We start from the raw sequence: 17,108 nt of genomic DNA, 5'->3' as shown, positions 1-17,108 counted from the left end.
CTACTGGCTCCTGTCCTGTGTGAACAGTGAGGTGAACTACCACTAATCTTCTCTCTCCTACTGGCTCCTGTCCTGTGTGAACAGTGAGGTGAACTACCATTAATCTTCTCTTTGTGGGTTCAAATGCCTTCGCTTTCATTCTTCTAGATGTAGATCTTTTACTGTTCTAGTGATGTAAGTATTGTTTGGATAACCTTATTTACTGTTTATTGTGGTTTGATTGGTATTTTATTTGTTTCACTCGATGTGATGTGCACTGCACACCGGAAGAAGAATTATCACAGCAAAGTAGATGTTTGTTAATGGGACAATCTCATAAGGGACGGGTTACCAACTGGCGATTTGACACGAAAATAAAATGTCATTCATTCATTCACTAACGCTCATTAGACCAAGCAGAAAGTCATCAGGACACAAGGTTGAGTTTAGGTCAAATATAGATTTAGTCCAATTTAAACTAGATTATTAATTATCTGGATTCTAGGGCTCGATAAGGCCAGGCCGATACAGGAAGCTAACAGGCCTGGGGGAGTGAGTGGGTGCGTGCTGGAGTTGAAGACGAACCACAGCTGAGTTTGGCTGGGCAGGAATGTGAAGGTTGGGGTGGGGGGGTCAGATGAGGACATCTAAGCCAGGTTACAGTCAGGATGCATCCCAAATGGCACCCTATCCAGTGCACAACTTTAGACCAAGACCCATAGGGCCAAGTAGGGAACAGGGTGCCATTTGGGACACATCCTCAGTCCTCCACCCAACCCAACCCCATTAACAGTTGCTACTGTACTGCTAGGCATTTTTCACTTCCTGGCTATTTTTAGCCAATCACAATGTTGCTGGTTGTGGACTAGAGCCAGGCTCTGTAAGGAAGGCAGAGGCCATGATAATGACATCGCATGAAACCTCTAATGGCTATGACATTTTTAATTTTATTTTACCTTTATTTAACTAGGATAGTCAGTTAAGAACAAATTCTTATTTTCAATGACGGCCTAGGAACAGTGGGTTGCCTGTTCAGGGGCAGAATGACAGATTTGTACTTTGTCAGCTCGGGGATTTGAACTTCCGGTTACTAGTCCAACACTAACCACTAGGCTATCCTGCCGCCCGATATCATATGTATGTTAGTCAAGAGCCCTACCCATTCACACACGTACATCCATGACTGTGATAATCAGCACTGCATTGTGTTAAGGCTGTATTGTTAGTTCTATAGTGAGATGGTCAGGCAACATAGTGACTGTATTTCCAACCTCAACTCCCTAGTTACCATGACCGGTTCAGATTCATAGGTAGGCTACACTGAAAGTGTACGGAATTAAGTTGTTAATAACAGGAGGAGCCAATCAGTCCAAAGCAGGAAGTGCCATGTTCCAACTCCTAACAACGCATTTCATAGAGCACGCTGTACTTTCACATACTTCCTGTGGGACCCTTGAACCCATTACCCAAACAGGGAGGAAGTTGCTCTTGACCACTGGAGGTGTGGGTGGCTGTGGGTTTGGGTCCTGTTGTTGAGCCTATTGCTTTGAGCATGGAGTCGTCAACTGGTAGGAGTGCAGGGTCTGATCTCTGGGCTGTGGATCAGAGAGATACTGCATACCGGAAGGACAGGGAGGGGATCCAGCCGGGACACGGAGACAGGGGCCACAGCCCGCTCTGATTAGAGCCTGGGGGCTGAGGAGGAGGAGGAGGCGCCACACAGTGTGGCTCTGGAGCTTAAAGGGTTGCTAATGAATCAAAACATGCTCCCAGCTTTCCAGGTTATGAGGGGTATGGTCGACCTCAAACCAGTGTCCCAAATGGCTCCCTGGTAGTGCACTTTAAAGGGAATAGGGCCCTAGTCTGGTGCCACATTCCAGACGATGATGAATAGGCCCTATAGAAGCTGGATGCCAGCCATGCCTTTCTGCCTTTTAACCAGTCCATGGAAGTGAGCTAAGCTGGTAGCTCTGCCAAAGTCAACGCCATTCATATGCCTCATCTTCCTCCTCCTCTACAGTGAGAAGGCCATGGAGGTGGAATTTAGTCCAATTTCACTTTGCTACACAAACACAGTAGGCTATATGGGACGACAGGTGATATGTGAAAAGGGTAGAGGGAGCCAGTGTAAGTGTACAATGGAAGAGATGGCTAGACCAGATTGTGGAGGGAAAATAAACATCTCGCTCTCTCTGTGTGTGTGTGTGTGTGTGTGTGTGTGGTTGGCATCTGCTTGACACTTGTTGAGCGGCTAACCATTACTGCAGTGGAGAGTCCCACTTCACAGACCTTTCTAATGTGAAATAAGGAGGTTGTTTCTTGAAAGGCTTCCATGCTGGGTCACTTAACTATGCATGATCTGAGGACCTAAACACACACTTCAATCACTTGATGTGGAAAGAGCAGCAAGGTGAAACCTCAGAGGAAATCAACAGATGTTGTTGAGGGAGGCCCAGTGCGCTCAGGGATAGTTTCTCTGAAGCAATGCTTCTTTATGCAGATAGAAATAGGTTTGAACACTTGGCTTTGAAGTACTGGTTTGGGATGTGTCTTTGGTGTTATCTGACAGCTTAGGCCAGCACATCACATACCTCCTACGCTTCAAACACACAAAAATGAGCTTTCTATTGAAATCTCACTGTCTATCTCACTGTCAGTTTGCAATGAGGACAAGACATACTACGCTTCAATAAGCAACGCCACACAAAGATATTGCTTTCAACATAAACGGAAAATTGTATTATTAATTTAATGCTAGATGTGTTCTGACTAGACCTAGAGGAGAGCTGACCAGATGTGTTCTGACTAGACCTAGAGGAGAGCTGACCAGATGTGTTCCCTGACTAGACCTAGAGGAGAGCTGACCAGATGTGTTCCCCTACTAGACCTAGAGGAGAGCTGACCAGATGTGTTCTGACTAGACCTAGAGGAGAGCTGACCAGATGTGTTCTGACTAGACCTAGAGGAGAGCTGACCAGATGTGTTCCCCGACTAGACCTAGAGGAGAGCTGACCAGATGTGTTCCCCGACTAGACCTAGAGGAGAGCTGACCAGATGTGTTCCCTGACTAGACCTAGAGGAGAGCTGACCAGATGTGTTCCCTGACTAGACCTAGAGGAGAGCTGACCAGATGTGTTCCCTGACTAGACCTAGAGGAGAGCTGACCAGATGTGTTCTGACTAGACCTAGAGGAGAGCTGACCAGATGTGTTCCCCGACTAGACCTAGAGGAGAGCTGACCAGATGTGTTCCCTGACTAGACCTAGAGGAGAGCTGACCAGATGTGTTCTGACTAGACCTAGAGGAGAGCTGACCAGATGTGTTCTGACTAGACCTAGAGGAGAGCTGACCAGATGTGTTCCCTGACTAGACCTAGAGGAGAGCTGACCAGATGTGTTCTGACTAGACCTAGAGGAGAGCTGACCAGATGTGTTCCCCGACTAGACCTAGAGGAGAGCTGACCAGATGTGTTCCCTGACTAGACCTAGAGGAGAGCTGACCAGATGTGTTCCCTGACTAGACCTAGAGGAGAGCTGACCAGATGTGTTCTGACTAGACCTAGAGGAGAGCTGACCAGATGTGTTCTGACTAGACCTAGAGGAGAGCTGACCAGATGTGTTCCCTGACTAGAGCTAGAGGAGAGCTGACCAGATGTGTTCTGACTAGACCTAGAGGAGAGCTGACCAGATGTGTTCCCTGACTAGACCTAGAGGAGAGCTGACCAGATGTGTTCCCCGACTAGACCTAGAGGAGAGCTGACCAGATGTGTTCCCCGACTAGACCTAGAGGAGAGCTGACCAGATGTGTTCTGACTAGACCTAGAGGAGAGCTGACCAGATGTGTTCTGACTAGACCTAGAGGAGAGCTGACCAGATGTGTTCCCCGACTAGACCTAGAGGAGAGCTGACCAGATGTGTTCCCCGACTAGACCTAGAGGAGAGCTGACCAGATGTGTTCCCTGACTAGACCTAGAGGAGAGCTGACCAGATGTGTTCCCTGACTAGACCTAGAGGAGAGCTGACCAGATGTGTTCCCTGACTAGACCTAGAGGAGAGCTGACCAGATGTGTTCTGACTAGACCTAGAGGAGAGCTGACCAGATGTGTTCCCCGACTAGACCTAGAGGAGAGCTGACCAGATGTGTTCCCTGACTAGACCTAGAGGAGAGCTGACCAGATGTGTTCTGACTAGACCTAGAGGAGAGCTGACCAGATGTGTTCTGACTAGACCTAGAGGAGAGCTGACCAGATGTGTTCCCTGACTAGACCTAGAGGAGAGCTGACCAGATGTGTTCTGACTAGACCTAGAGGAGAGCTGACCAGATGTGTTCCCCGACTAGACCTAGAGGAGAGCTGACCAGATGTGTTCCCTGACTAGACCTAGAGGAGAGCTGACCAGATGTGTTCCCTGACTAGACCTAGAGGAGAGCTGACCAGATGTGTTCTGACTAGACCTAGAGGAGAGCTGACCAGATGTGTTCTGACTAGACCTAGAGGAGAGCTGACCAGATGTGTTCCCTGACTAGAGCTAGAGGAGAGCTGACCAGATGTGTTCTGACTAGACCTAGAGGAGAGCTGACCAGATGTGTTCTGACTAGACCTAGAGGAGAGCTGACCAGATGTGTTCCCTGACTAGACCTAGAGGAGAGCTGACCAGATGTGTTCCCTGACTAGACCTAGAGGAGAGCTGACCAGATGTGTTCTGACTAGACCTAGAGGAGAGCTGACCAGATGTGTTCTGACTAGACCTAGAGGAGAGCTGACCAGATGTGTTCTGACTAGACCTAGAGGAGAGCTGACCAGATGTGTTCCCTGACTAGACCTAAAGGAGAGCTGACCAGATGTGTTCCCCGACTAGACCTAGAGGAGAGCTGACCAGATGTGTTCCCTGACTAGACCTAGAGGAGAGCTGACCAGATGTGTTCCCTGACTAGACCTAGAGGAGAGCTGACCAGATGTGTTCCCTGACTAGACCTAGAGGAGAGCTGACCAGATGTGTTCCCCGACTAGACCTAGAGGAGAGCTGACCAGATGTGTTCCCTGACTAGACCTAGAGGAGAGCTGACCAGATGTGTTCCCCGACTAGACCTAGAGGAGAGCTGACCAGATGTGTTCCCTGACTAGACCTAGAGGAGAGCTGACCAGATGTGTTCTGACTAGACCTAGAGGAGAGCTGACCAGATGTGTTCCCCGACTAGACCTAGAGGAGAGCTGACCAGATGTGTTCCCTGACTAGACCTAGAGGAGAGCTGACCAGATGTGTTCCCCGACTAGACCTAGAGGAGAGCTGACCAGATGTGTTCCCCGACTAGACCTAGAGGAGAGCTGACCAGATGTGTTCCCCGACTAGACCTAGAGGAGAGCTGACCAGATGTGTTCCCCGACTAGACCTAGAGGAGAGCTGACCAGATGTGTTCTCTGACTAGACCTAGAGGAGAGCTGACCAGATGTGTTCCCCGACTAGACCTAGAGGAGAGCTGACCAGATGTGTTCCCCGACTAGACCTAGAGGAGAGCTGACCAGATGTGTTCCCCGACTAGACCTAGAGGAGAGCTGACCAGATGTGTTCCCCGACTAGACCTAGAGGAGAGCTGACCAGATGTGTTCCCCGACTAGACCTAGAGGAGAGCTGACCAGATGTGTTCTCTGACTAGACCTAGAGGAGAGCTGACCAGATGTGTTCCCCGACTAGACCTAGAGGAGAGCTGACCAGATGTGTTCTGACTAGACCTAGAGGAGAGCTGACCAGATGTGTTCCCTGACTAGACCTAGAGGAGAGCTGACCAGATGTGTTCCCTGACTAGACCTAGAGGAGAGCTGACCAGATGTGTTCCCTGACTAGACCTAGAGGAGAGCTGACCAGATGTGTTCCCTGACTAGACCTAGAGGAGAGCTGACCAGATGTGTTCCCTGACTAGACCTAGAGGAGAGCTGACCAGATGTGTTCTGACTAGACCTAGAGGAGAGCTGACCAGATGTGTTCCCTGACTAGACCTAGAGGAGAGCTGACCAGATGTGTTCTGACTAGACCTAGAGGAGAGCTGACCAGATGTGTTCTGACTAGACCTAGAGGAGAGCTGACCAGATGTGTTCCCTGACTAGACCTAGAGGAGAGCTGACCAGATGTGTTCTGACTAGACCTAGAGGAGAGCTGACCAGATGTGTTCTGACTAGACCTAGAGGAGAGCTGACCAGATGTGTTCCCTGACTAGACCTAGAGGAGAGCTGACCAGATGTGTTCCCTGACTAGACCTAGAGGAGAGCTGACCAGATGTGTTCCCCGACTAGACCTAGAGGAGAGCTGACCAGATGTGTTCCCCGACTAGACCTAAAGGAGAGCTGACCAGATGTGTTCCCCGACTAGACCTAGAGGAGAGCTGACCAGATGTGTTCCCCGACTAGACCTAGAGGAGAGCTGACCAGATGTGTTCCCTGACTAGACCTAGAGGAGAGCTGACCAGATGTGTTCACCGACTAGACCTAGAGGAGAGCTGACCAGATGTGTTCTGACTAGACCTAGAGGAGAGCTGACCAGATGTGTTCCCCGACTAGACCTAGAGGAGAGCTGACCAGATGTGTTCCCCGACTAGACCTAGAGGAGAGCTGACCAGATGTGTTCACCGACTAGACCTAGAGGAGAGCTGACCAGATGTGTTCTGACTAGACCTAGAGGAGAGCTGACCAGATGTGTTCCCCGACTAGACCTAGAGGAGAGCTGACCAGATGTGTTCTGACTAGACCTAGAGGAGAGCTGACCAGATGTGTTCCCCCTACTAGACCTAGAGGAGAGCTGACCAGATGTGTTCCCCGACTAGACCTAGAGGAGAGCTGACCAGATGTGTTCACCGACTAGACCTAGAGGAGAGCTGACCAGATGTGTTCTCTGACTAGACCTAGAGGAGAGCTGACCAGATGTGTTCCCTGACTAGACCTAGAGGAGAGCTGACCAGATGTGTTCTGACTAGACCTAGAGGAGAGCTGACCAGATGTGTTCTGACTAGACCTAGAGGAGAGCTGACCAGATGTGTTCCCTGACTAGACCTAGAGGAGAGCTGACCAGATGTGTTCACCGACTAGACCTAGAGGAGAGCTGACCAGATGTGTTCCCTGACTAGACCTAGAGGAGAGCTGACCAGATGTGTTCTGACTAGACCTAGAGGAGAGCTGACCAGATGTGTTCTGACTAGACCTAGAGGAGAGCTGACCAGATGTGTTCCCTGACTAGACCTAGAGGAGAGCTGACCAGATGTGTTCTGACTAGACCTAGTGGAGAGCTGACCAGATGTGTTCTGACTAGACCTAGAGGAGAGCTGACCAGATGTGTTCTGACTAGACCTAGAGGAGAGCTGACCAGATGTGTTCCCTGACTAGACCTAGAGGAGAGCTGGCCAGATGTGTTCTGACTAGACCTAGAGGAGAGCTGACCAGATGTGTTCTGACTAGACCTAGAGGAGAGCTGACCAGATGTGTTCCCTGACTAGACCTAGAGGAGAGCTGACCAGATGTGTTCACCGACTAGACCTAGAGGAGAGCTGACCAGATGTGTTCCCTGACTAGACCTAGAGGAGAGCTGACCAGATGTGTTCACCGACTAGACCTAGAGGAGAGCTGACCAGATGTGTTCTCTGACTAGACCTAGAGGAGAGCTGACCAGATGTGTTCTGACTAGACCTAGAGGAGAGCTGACCAGATGTGTTCACCGACTAGACCTAGAGGAGAGCTGACCAGATGTGTTCCCTGACTAGACCTAGAGGAGAGCTGACCAGATGTGTTCACCGACTAGACCTAGAGGAGAGCTGACCAGATGTGTTCCCCGACTAGACCTAGAGGAGAGCTGACCAGATGTGTTCTGACTAGACCTAGAGGAGAGCTGACCAGATGTGTCCCCCTACTAGACCTAGAGGAGAGCTGACCAGATGTGTCCCCTTACTAGACCTAGAGGAGAGCTGACCAGATGTGTTCCCCGACTAGACCTAAAGGAGAGCTGACCAGATGTGTTCCCCGACTAGACCTAGAGGAGAGCTGACCAGATGTGTTCCCCGACTAGACCTAGAGGAGAGCTGACCAGATGTGTTCCCCGACTAGACCTAGAGGAGAGCTGACCAGATGTGTTCCCCGACTAGACCTAGAGGAGAGCTATGTTTAACGACAGGATCCTTACTATGGCCCCTCAAACATGCTTTTTTTCCTCTGAGGGAAGAGGACATCAAATGGCTGTTGTAAGGGTCATGCTCTGAGTTGCAGCTCTACAGAAGGGCTCTGTGTGTGTTAGGTCTCTACCCCAGGAGGACACTCAGATTTAATGAACTCAGTAGAATAGCACAGATGCCCTTAATTAGCTCACTGGGAGCATAGGACAACACATACACACACATGGGGCGGCAGGTAGCCTAGTGGGGAGAGTATTGGGCCACTAACCGAAAGATTGCTAGATTGAATCCCAAAGTTGACAAGGTGAACAACGGCCAGTAACTGTTACTAGACCGTCATTGTAAATAATAATTTGTTCTTAACTGACTTGTCTGGTTAAATAAATAAATAAATAAATAAAATAAAAACATACGCCTCAGGTGCTTTCTATCCCTTCTAGACTGGGTGGTGGAGGTATGTTAACCTGGGTAGAACTAGGCTGGGTGGTGGAGGGATGTTAACCTGGGTAGCACTAGACTGGGTGGTGGTGGTATGTTAACCTGGGTAGCACTAGACTGGGTGGTGGAGGGATGTTAACCTGGGTAGAACTAGGCTGGGTGGTGGAGGGATGTTAACCTGGGTAGCACTAGGCTGGGTGGTGGAGGGATGTTAACCTGGGTAGCACTAGACTGGGTGGTGGAGGGATGTTAACCTGGGTAGCACTAGGCTGGGTGGTGGAGGGATGTTAACCTGGGTAGCACTAGGCTGGGTGGTGGAGGGATGTTAACCTGGGTAGCACTAGGCTGGGTGGTGGAGGGATGTTAACCTGGGTAGCACTAGGCTGGGTGGTGGAGGGATGTTAACCTGGGTAGCACTAGGCTGGGTGGTGGAGGGATGTTAACCTGGGTAGAACTAGGCTGGGTGGTGGTGGTATGTTAACCTGGGTAGAACTAGGCTGGGTGGTGGTGGTATGTTAACCTGGGTAGAACTAGGCTGGGTGGTGGAGGGATGTTAACCTGGGTATCACTAGGCTGGGTGGTGGAGGGATGTTAACCTGGGTAGCACTAGGCTGGGTGGTGGAGGGATGTTAACCTGGGTAGCACTAGGCTGGGTGGTGGTGGTATGTTAACCTGGGTAGAACTAGGCTGGGTGGTGGTGGTATGTTAACCTGGGTAGAACTAGGCTGGGTGGTGGTGGTATGTTAACCTGGGTAGAACTAGGCTGGGTGGTGGAGGGATGTTAACCTGGGTAGCACTAGGCTGGGTGGTGGTGGTATGTTAACCTGGGTAGAACTAGGCTGGGTGGTGGTGGTATGTTAAACTGGGTAGCACTAGGCTGGGTGGTGGAGGGATGTTAACCTGGGTAGCACTAGGCTGGGTGGTGGTGGTATGTTAACCTGGGTAGCACTAGGCTGGGTGGGGGTGGTATGTTAACCTGGGTAGAACTAGGCTGGGTGGGGGTGGTATATTAACCTGGGTAGAACTAGGCTGGGTGGGGGTGGTATATAAACCTGGGTAGTACTAGACTGGGTGGTGGTGGTATATTAACCTGGGTAGAACTAGGCTGGGTGGGGGTGGTATATTAACCTGGGTTGAACTAGGCCGGGTGGGGGTGGTATATTAACCTGGGTAGAACTAGGCCAGGTGGGGGTGGTATATAAACCTGGTATGTATGGGCATCTGGCTGTTTGCAGTAATACACTGATAAGAAACCATGACTCGGCCCAGGAGTTTCTCCTGCTTCAGATGACAGGATAAGGAAAAACTCCAGGCCCGAATTCCACTTTTCCAGACCACATGGCCTGACTGTTTAATGTGACGTCTCTGTATCATTATACATATGATAAAACACCTGAAGTGTGTATGTGGGCTCACCACGCCAGAGACATGGCTGTGTTGGGCTGAAGTGTGTATGTGGGCTCACCACGCCACAGACATGGCTGTGTTGGGTACCTGCTCTATTTCCCGGGCCTTGGCTCCGATGGCCTGCGCTCGGCGCTCCTGGAAGTCATCCTGGGTCTTGGGGGTCTCATCGATGGGGGGCAGGCCCTCCTCACGGTCCCACTCTAGGACATGAGCCTCCTCCTGGGGAGAGAGACAGAGAGAGATGGTGTCCTGGGTCGCTCCGCTGGCTGGAAGAAGGATTTCTGAAAACCGATTCATCCCAAGCTTTTATATTCATTTATTTCATTATTATTCAAGTGTCTATTTTAAGTGATCAATTTAAGACAAAAAAATGTAACTTTTGTAAGCATAAAGTCCTTCTACATTGTCCACTCCGCTATCAATGCCAGTGAATCGATATGGGTGATCCCCTCAAACAGTGTGGTCATGTCCAGAGAGTCCAAACACACACAGTGCTCTGGTCAGCATCGAAGTGGAGCGTTCCCTACTTTTAGGGCTCAGCTAGACTCTGCATATGTGCATCATGGGAAAAGTTCAAATAAACCCCAAAACAAAATGAGATGTTAACATTGCATTAAGTACGGTGATCAAATCACACAGCAGAGCTCCAATTAACCCTCTTTAGTAGAGAGAAATCAGCCAGCCAACAGCATTATCCCTCCCCCCACTGGGTATAACAGTCTGGCCCCCCAGCGCTGGCCCCCCATGTGTCAGAGACTAAGACAGGGAGAAACCAGGAGAAAACGAGGCCAACTTAGATCATTGCTTCTATACTGCTGGATCTCTCTCTCTACCCCTCTCCGTCTCCCTCTCTCTCTACCCCTCTCCCTACCCCTCTCTCTACCCCTCTCTCTACCCCTCTCCCTACCCCTCTCCCTACCCCTCTCTCTACCCCTCTCCGCCTCTCTCTCTACCCCTCTCCACCTCTCTACCCCTCTCCGTCTCTCACTCTCTCTACCCCTCTCCGCCTCTCTCTCTCTACCCCTCTCCGCCTCTCTACCCCTCTCCGTCTCTCACTCTCTCTACCCCTCTCCATCTCCCTCTCTCTCTACCCCTCTCCGTCTCCCTCTCTCTCTACCCCTCTCCCTACCCCTCTCCCTACCCCTCTCCGCCTCTCTCTCTACCCCTCTCCGCCTCTCTACCCCTCTCCGTCTCTCACTCTCTCTACCCCTCTCCGTCTCTCACTCTCTACCCCTCTCCGTCTCTCACTCTCTCTCTACCCCTCTCCGCCTCTCTACCCCTCTCCGTCTCTCACTCTCTCTACCCCTCTCCGTCTCTCACTCTCTACCCCTCTCCGTCTCTCACTCTCTCTCTACCCCTCTGCCTCTCTCTACCCCTCTCCCTCTCTCTGTCACTCTCCCTCTCTCTGTCTCTCTCCCTCTCTCTGTCTCTCTCCCTCTCTCTGTCTCTCTCCCTCTCTCTCTCCCTCTCCCTCTCTCTCTCCCTCTCCCTGTCTCTCTCCCTCTCTCTGTCTCTCTCCCTCTCTCTGTCTCTCTCCCTCTCTCTGTCTCTCTCCCTCTCTCTGTCTCTCTCCCTCTCTCTGTCTCTCTCTGTCTCTCCCCCTCTGTCTCTCTCCCCCTCTGTCTCTCTCCCCCTCTGTCTCTCTCCCCCTCTGTCTCTCTCCCCCTCTGTCTCTCTCCCCCTCTGTCTCTCTCCCCCTCTGTCTCTCTCCCCCTCTGTCTCTCTCCCCCTCTCAGTCTCTCTCCCCCTCTCAGTCTCTCTCCCCCTCTCAGTCTCTCTCCCCCTCTCAGTCTCTCTCCCCCTCTCAGTCTCTCTCCCCCTCTCAGTCTCTCTCCCCCTCTCAGTCTCTCTCCCCCTCTCAGTCTCTCTCCCCCTCTCAGTCTCTCTCCCCCTCTCAGTCTCTCTCCCCCTCTCAGTCTCTCTCCCCCTCTCAGTCTCTCTCCCCCTCTCAGTCTCTCTCCCCCTCTCTCAATCACTCTACCCCTCTCTCTCTCTACCCCTCTCCGTCTCTCGCTCTCTCTACCCCTCTCCCTCTGCATCGCTCAGTCCTCATATCGTATTGTCCTTTAAGGGGCTAGCTAGGGGACTGGGGATGCAGAGAGCTGGCTATGCTTGATTAAACATTCTGGAGAGAGGAAGCAAGTTAGAGATTCAAGTCGCATTAGTGACCCTAAGTCATTCAAAAACAAGACAAATATATGAAAACGGGCATCACAGAGGCAAGCGTGTAGGGGGAGGGGGGGGCATCACAGAGCCAAGCGTGTAGGGGGAGGGGGACAAGCGTGTAGGGGGAGGGGGGGGGCATCACAGGCCAAGCGTGTAGGGGGAGGGGGCATCACAGAAGCAAGCGTGTAGGGGGAGGGGGGGGGGGCATCACAGAGCCAAGCGTGTAGGGGGAGGGGGGGGGCATCACAGAGCCAAGCGTGTAGGGGGAGGGCATCACAGAGCCAAGCGTGTAGGGGGAGGGCATCACAGAGCCAAGCGTGTAGGGGGAGGGCATCACAGAGCCAAGCGTGTAGGGGGAGGGGGGGGGGGCATCACAGAGCCAAGTGTGTAGGGGGAGGGGGGGGGCATCACAGAGCCAAGTGTGTAGGGGGAGGGGGGGGCATCACAGAGCCAAGCGTGTAGGGGGAGGGGGGGGGGGGGCATCACAGAGCCAAGCGTGTAGGGGGAGGGGGGCAATCACAGAGCCAAACGTGTAGGGGGAGGGGGGCAATCACAGAGCCAAACGTGTAGGGGAGGGGGACGGGGTAACCAGGAAGAGAGAGAAAAATATCTGATGTGATTGGCCAAAACACCAATTAGTGGGAAAAATATCAGAATTGGTCTGCCTGTGTAAGCACAGTCAGGCTCTCTTTCTCTCCCAGTCCCACTTCAATGTCTAGCCTTTTAAGAACACATCATGAACACACCCTAAACATCCCAGATCTGTGTAAGCCTGAGCAGTTACCCAGGGAGACATGGTGCCTGTGTGCGTCTGTGTTCTCCTAAGGATAACTCCCAAAAGCAAGAGTGTTTGTTGAACCTACACGCTCTCCCATTAAAATGAGTTTACTCATGGCAGAGCTCTTTGATCTTGGCTAAGGTTCTGGGTTCTAAACCAGGGAGAGAGTGGGAGGGGAACACACCGCCCGCCTGCCTGTAGTGACCAGATCAAACAGAGGGTTGGCGGGGTGGAGGAGGTCGCGGCGGGGCTCTCACTAAAAAAAAATACTTTCATCACAGAGGGTTTATTGGTGCACGCACACACACACACACACACACACACACGATCTCCAAGGGAGGTACCGGTGCGCCTTCCGATCTCTCGGAGGATAAAGTTTCAGAAAGTGTCTGGCTAGGTTCAAACGGTTGTCTAAATGTCAGCCCAAATCAAAAGGATGATTCTACCCAGAGTATACAGAAAATATTTACCAACACAACTGGCATCAGATGATTCACAGCACTTTAACACTTCTAAGATGTTCCAGAATACTTTGTAAAGAGGTTTGTTTGTTAGAGATGATATGATGAAACAGAGATAATGTAGCGTCACTAGCGTGCCAGGCAGCTGTGCGTATTCAGTACAGTGGAGCATCAGGCAGCTGTGCGTATTCAGTACTGTGGAGCATCAGGCAGCTGTGCGTATTCAGTACGGTGGAGCATCAGGCAGCTGTGCGTATTCAGTACGGTGGAGCATCAGGCAGCTGTGTGTATTCAGTACAGTGGAGCACCAGGCAGCTCTGTGTATTCAGTACTGTGGAGCATCAGGCAGCTCTGTGTATTCAGTACAGTGGAGCATCAGGCAGCTCTGTGTATTCAGTACTGTGGAGCATCAGGCAGCTCTGTGTATTCAGTACGGTGGAGCATCAGGCAGCTGTGTGTATTCAGTACAGTGGAGCATCAGGCAGCTGTGTGTATTCAGTACGGTGGAGCATCAGGCAGCTCTGTGTATTCAGTAAGGTGGAGCACCAGGCAGCAAGCCAGTCAGCCAGCCAGCCAGCCAGTCTCTCTCTCCTCACAGTTTTTAAATAGCAATAAGGCACCTCCGCGTTGCGTCGTGCGTATGAACAGCCCTTAGCCGCGGTATATTGGCCATATACCACACCCCCTTGGGCCTTATTGCTTAAATAAATCACACACTGACATGAATTAAAGCATGAACAGCTAACTATAGTGGTGACTCTTCCTTTTTGTCCAGCCCCCTCCCCCCTGTTTTTAATGTGTGAAACACTTCGTCAGCAGGACTCACCTTAGTGGACGCTATGCTCTGAGGTGACCCGTCCTGAGAATGACCAGGGGGCCTGTCTTTGTCTGGAGAGGGAGAGAGAAAGAACACAGAGTCTGAGGGATGGAGGAGGAGGGATTCATTCAGAACAACACCTCGAGCCAGTACAATGAAAAAGACCACTCAGTGTATAGTGTGATCTTATTGGGGGTAACAAAGGTGTCTGACATGTTCTGACACCGCCAGGTAGGTTCCTGTGGAGGGGGGGGGGGGGGGGGGGGGATACACCACGCCGCCAGGTAGGTTCCTGTGGAGGGGGGGGGGGGGGGGGTTGGCGGTCGACACAGCGCCAGACAGTCTCCACCCGACACAGCGCCAGACAGTCTCCACCCGACACAGCGCCAGACAGTCTCCACCCGACACAGCGCCAGACAGTCTCCACCCGACACAGCGCCAGACAGTCTCCACCCGACACAGCGCCAGACAGTCTCCACCCGACACAGCGCCAGACAGTCTCCACCCGACACAGCGCCAGACAGTCTCCACCCGACACAGCGCCAGACAGTCTCCACCCGACACAGCGCCAGACAGTCTCCACCCGACACAGCGCCAGACAGTCTCCACCCGACACAGCGCCAGACAGTCTCCACCCGACACAGCGCCAGACAGTCTCCACCCGACACAGCGCCAGACAGTCTCCACCCGACACACCGCCAGACAGTCTCCATCCGACACACCGCCAGACAGTCTCCATCCACCATTGCATTGGATCTTTGTCCAGCTCCTGTTATTATTTGGGATGTGTTTAAACCTCTGTAGTCCTCTCCAGCCAGGCTTGTCCCCTCCTATCCCCTCTGCACTGATCAGATCCTGTGGATGGTTGCATAATAAGCCTGCATTAGGAGACACCCTGCAGGCTAGTCAGACTGAATTGCATGCTCTCATTCGTCAGTTGGCACTCTCCTCTTTCCGTCTCTCGCTCTCTCTGACCTGTGTTGCCAGAGGCTTGATGCCCAAGCAGCATCGATGCCCAGTGGGCACCACCGCGGGTGCCATGGTCAATTACCCATTAGGTCCATGTCTGTGTTCTTCAAACACCATGCTCAGACACTCCCAGGAGAAATTCAAATGAGGTGCTGGTTCCATATTTAATTAAGAGGGCCCCTTCTCCCTGCACCACATACCATTATTCAGATAGACTGCTGAACTCAACTCTGATGGACGATACGTTCTGAATGACATCTCTAGTGGAGAGATGTGTGACTGTGTCAAATCCCTTGGCCGACTTTGTGGGTTGAACAGAATTCATTTCCATGTTATCAAAAACACTCCATAACTGAATGTGAAAGTGGGATTGAGAAAGACCAGAGAGAGAGAACCTGTGGGTGGAGGATATTAGCTTGGTCTTGCCCCTGGAAAAGGGTTGACAGAGCCAACATGGTGGGCAGTAACATCCATCTCCCACACTAACATGTCGACCCACACAGCAGTTATATCCATTAGAGAGAGTCGACACCCTACTCCTTCCTCCATGTCTCTACACACACAAGCTGACAGCGTTTTTATGATCCATAACAAAGTGGCAGAGAGAGCGTGAAGACGGCAGGCCAGCCGACCAATTAGCCACGCTCTCTCTCAGGTTACCTCAGCCGAAACAGACCCAGCAGTATAAAGACCTTCACGGAAAACTCTCTCTCAGGTTACCTCAGCTGAAACAGACCCAGCAGTATAAAGACCCTCACAGAAACCTCTCCCGCAGGTTACCTCAGCTGAAACAGACCCAGCAGTATAAAGACCTTCACAGAAACCTCTCCCGCAGGTTACCTCAGCTGAAACAGACCCAGCAGTATAAAGACCTTCACAGAAACCTCTCCCTCAGGTTACCTCAGCTGAAACAGATCCAGCAGTATAAAGACCCTCACAGAAACCTCTCCCTCAGGTTACCTCAGCTGAAACAGACCCAGCAGTATAAAGACCTTCACAGAAACCTCTCCCTCAGGTTACCTCAGCTGAAACAGACCCAGCAGTATAAAGACCCTCACAGAAACCTCTCCCGCAGGTTACCTCAGCTGAAACAGACCCAGCAGTATAAAGACCTTCACAGAAACCTCTCCCTCAGGTTACCTCAGCTGAAACAGACCCAGCAGTATAAAGACCCTCACGGAAAACTCTCTCAGGTTACCTCAGCTGAAACAGACCCAGCAGTATAAAGACCTTCACAGAAACCTCTCCCTCAGGTTACCTCAGCTGAAACAGACCCAGCAGTATAAAGACCTTCACAGAAACCTCTCCCTCAGGTTACCTCAGCTGAAACAGACCCAGCAGTATAAAGACCTCCACAGAAACCTCTCCCGCAGGTTACCTCAGCTGAAACAGACCCAGCAGTATAAAGACCTTCACAGAAACCTCTCCCTCAGGTTACCTCAGCTGAAACAGACCCAGCAGTATAAAGACCTTCACAGAAACCTCTCCCTCAGGTTACCTCAGCTGAAACAGACCCAGCAGTATAAAGACCTTCACAGAAACCTCTCCCTCAGGTTACCTCAGCTGAAACAGACCCAGCAGTATAAAGACCTTCACAGAAACCTCTCCCTCAGGTTACCTCAGCTGAAACAGACCCAGCAGTATAAAGACCTTCACAGAAAACGTCAAACCTAGATCTCTTTTTTATGGGCGGAGCTGGACGTAGGATGGGAACGTTGGTTCACTGTTAAACCTCATTCTATATCTCAATTCAACGTTGAGGTTCAACCTTTTGGGAGTTGGTGTTTGACCACGGAGCTAAAGAGCCATTTCTCCATACTTCGTCCTTGGTTAGATCGATAGTGTGTCATTAAAAACACAGGACAGAAGTCTTATGATGAAACAACAGTAATCCAGCATTGATTCAGCAGACACATTTCTGTTCATGATATTAGCTACAGAAACGG

At 51.4% G+C, this 17,108-nt stretch overlaps 1 protein-coding gene across 20 annotated transcripts in view; it reads right to left on the bottom strand.

Annotated features, from left to right (window-relative positions):
• Positions 1 to 17,108, bottom strand: part of LOC110499695 (uncharacterized) — a 40,419-nt gene that overhangs the window by 6,440 nt on the left and 16,871 nt on the right. For 19 of the 20 annotated variants that reach the window (XR_016490098.1, XR_016490101.1, XR_016490102.1 and 16 more), the window contains exons 8-9: positions 14,203 to 14,264; positions 10,059 to 10,190 (exon numbers count right to left, since the gene is read on the bottom strand). Coding sequence is in view for 11 of the 20 variants with exons in the window: in XM_090213466.1 (XP_090069592.1) it covers positions 10,059 to 10,190; positions 14,203 to 14,264 (194 nt within the window). In the remaining 9 variants the exon portion in view is untranslated. Of the gene's footprint in view, positions 1 to 10,058; positions 10,191 to 14,202; positions 14,265 to 14,875; positions 15,049 to 17,108 lie in introns of those variants that run through there. The other variant, XM_090213476.1, reaches the window with a different exon arrangement.

Source organism: Oncorhynchus mykiss, chromosome 21 (genome assembly GCF_057628025.1).
Source record: "Oncorhynchus mykiss isolate SJ-2025 chromosome 21, ASM5762802v1, whole genome shotgun sequence".
Classification (NCBI taxonomy): domain Eukaryota; kingdom Metazoa; phylum Chordata; class Actinopteri; order Salmoniformes; family Salmonidae; genus Oncorhynchus; species Oncorhynchus mykiss.
The sequence above is the reverse complement of the archived record's forward strand: the minus strand, read 5'-3'. Positions and strand labels throughout refer to the sequence as shown.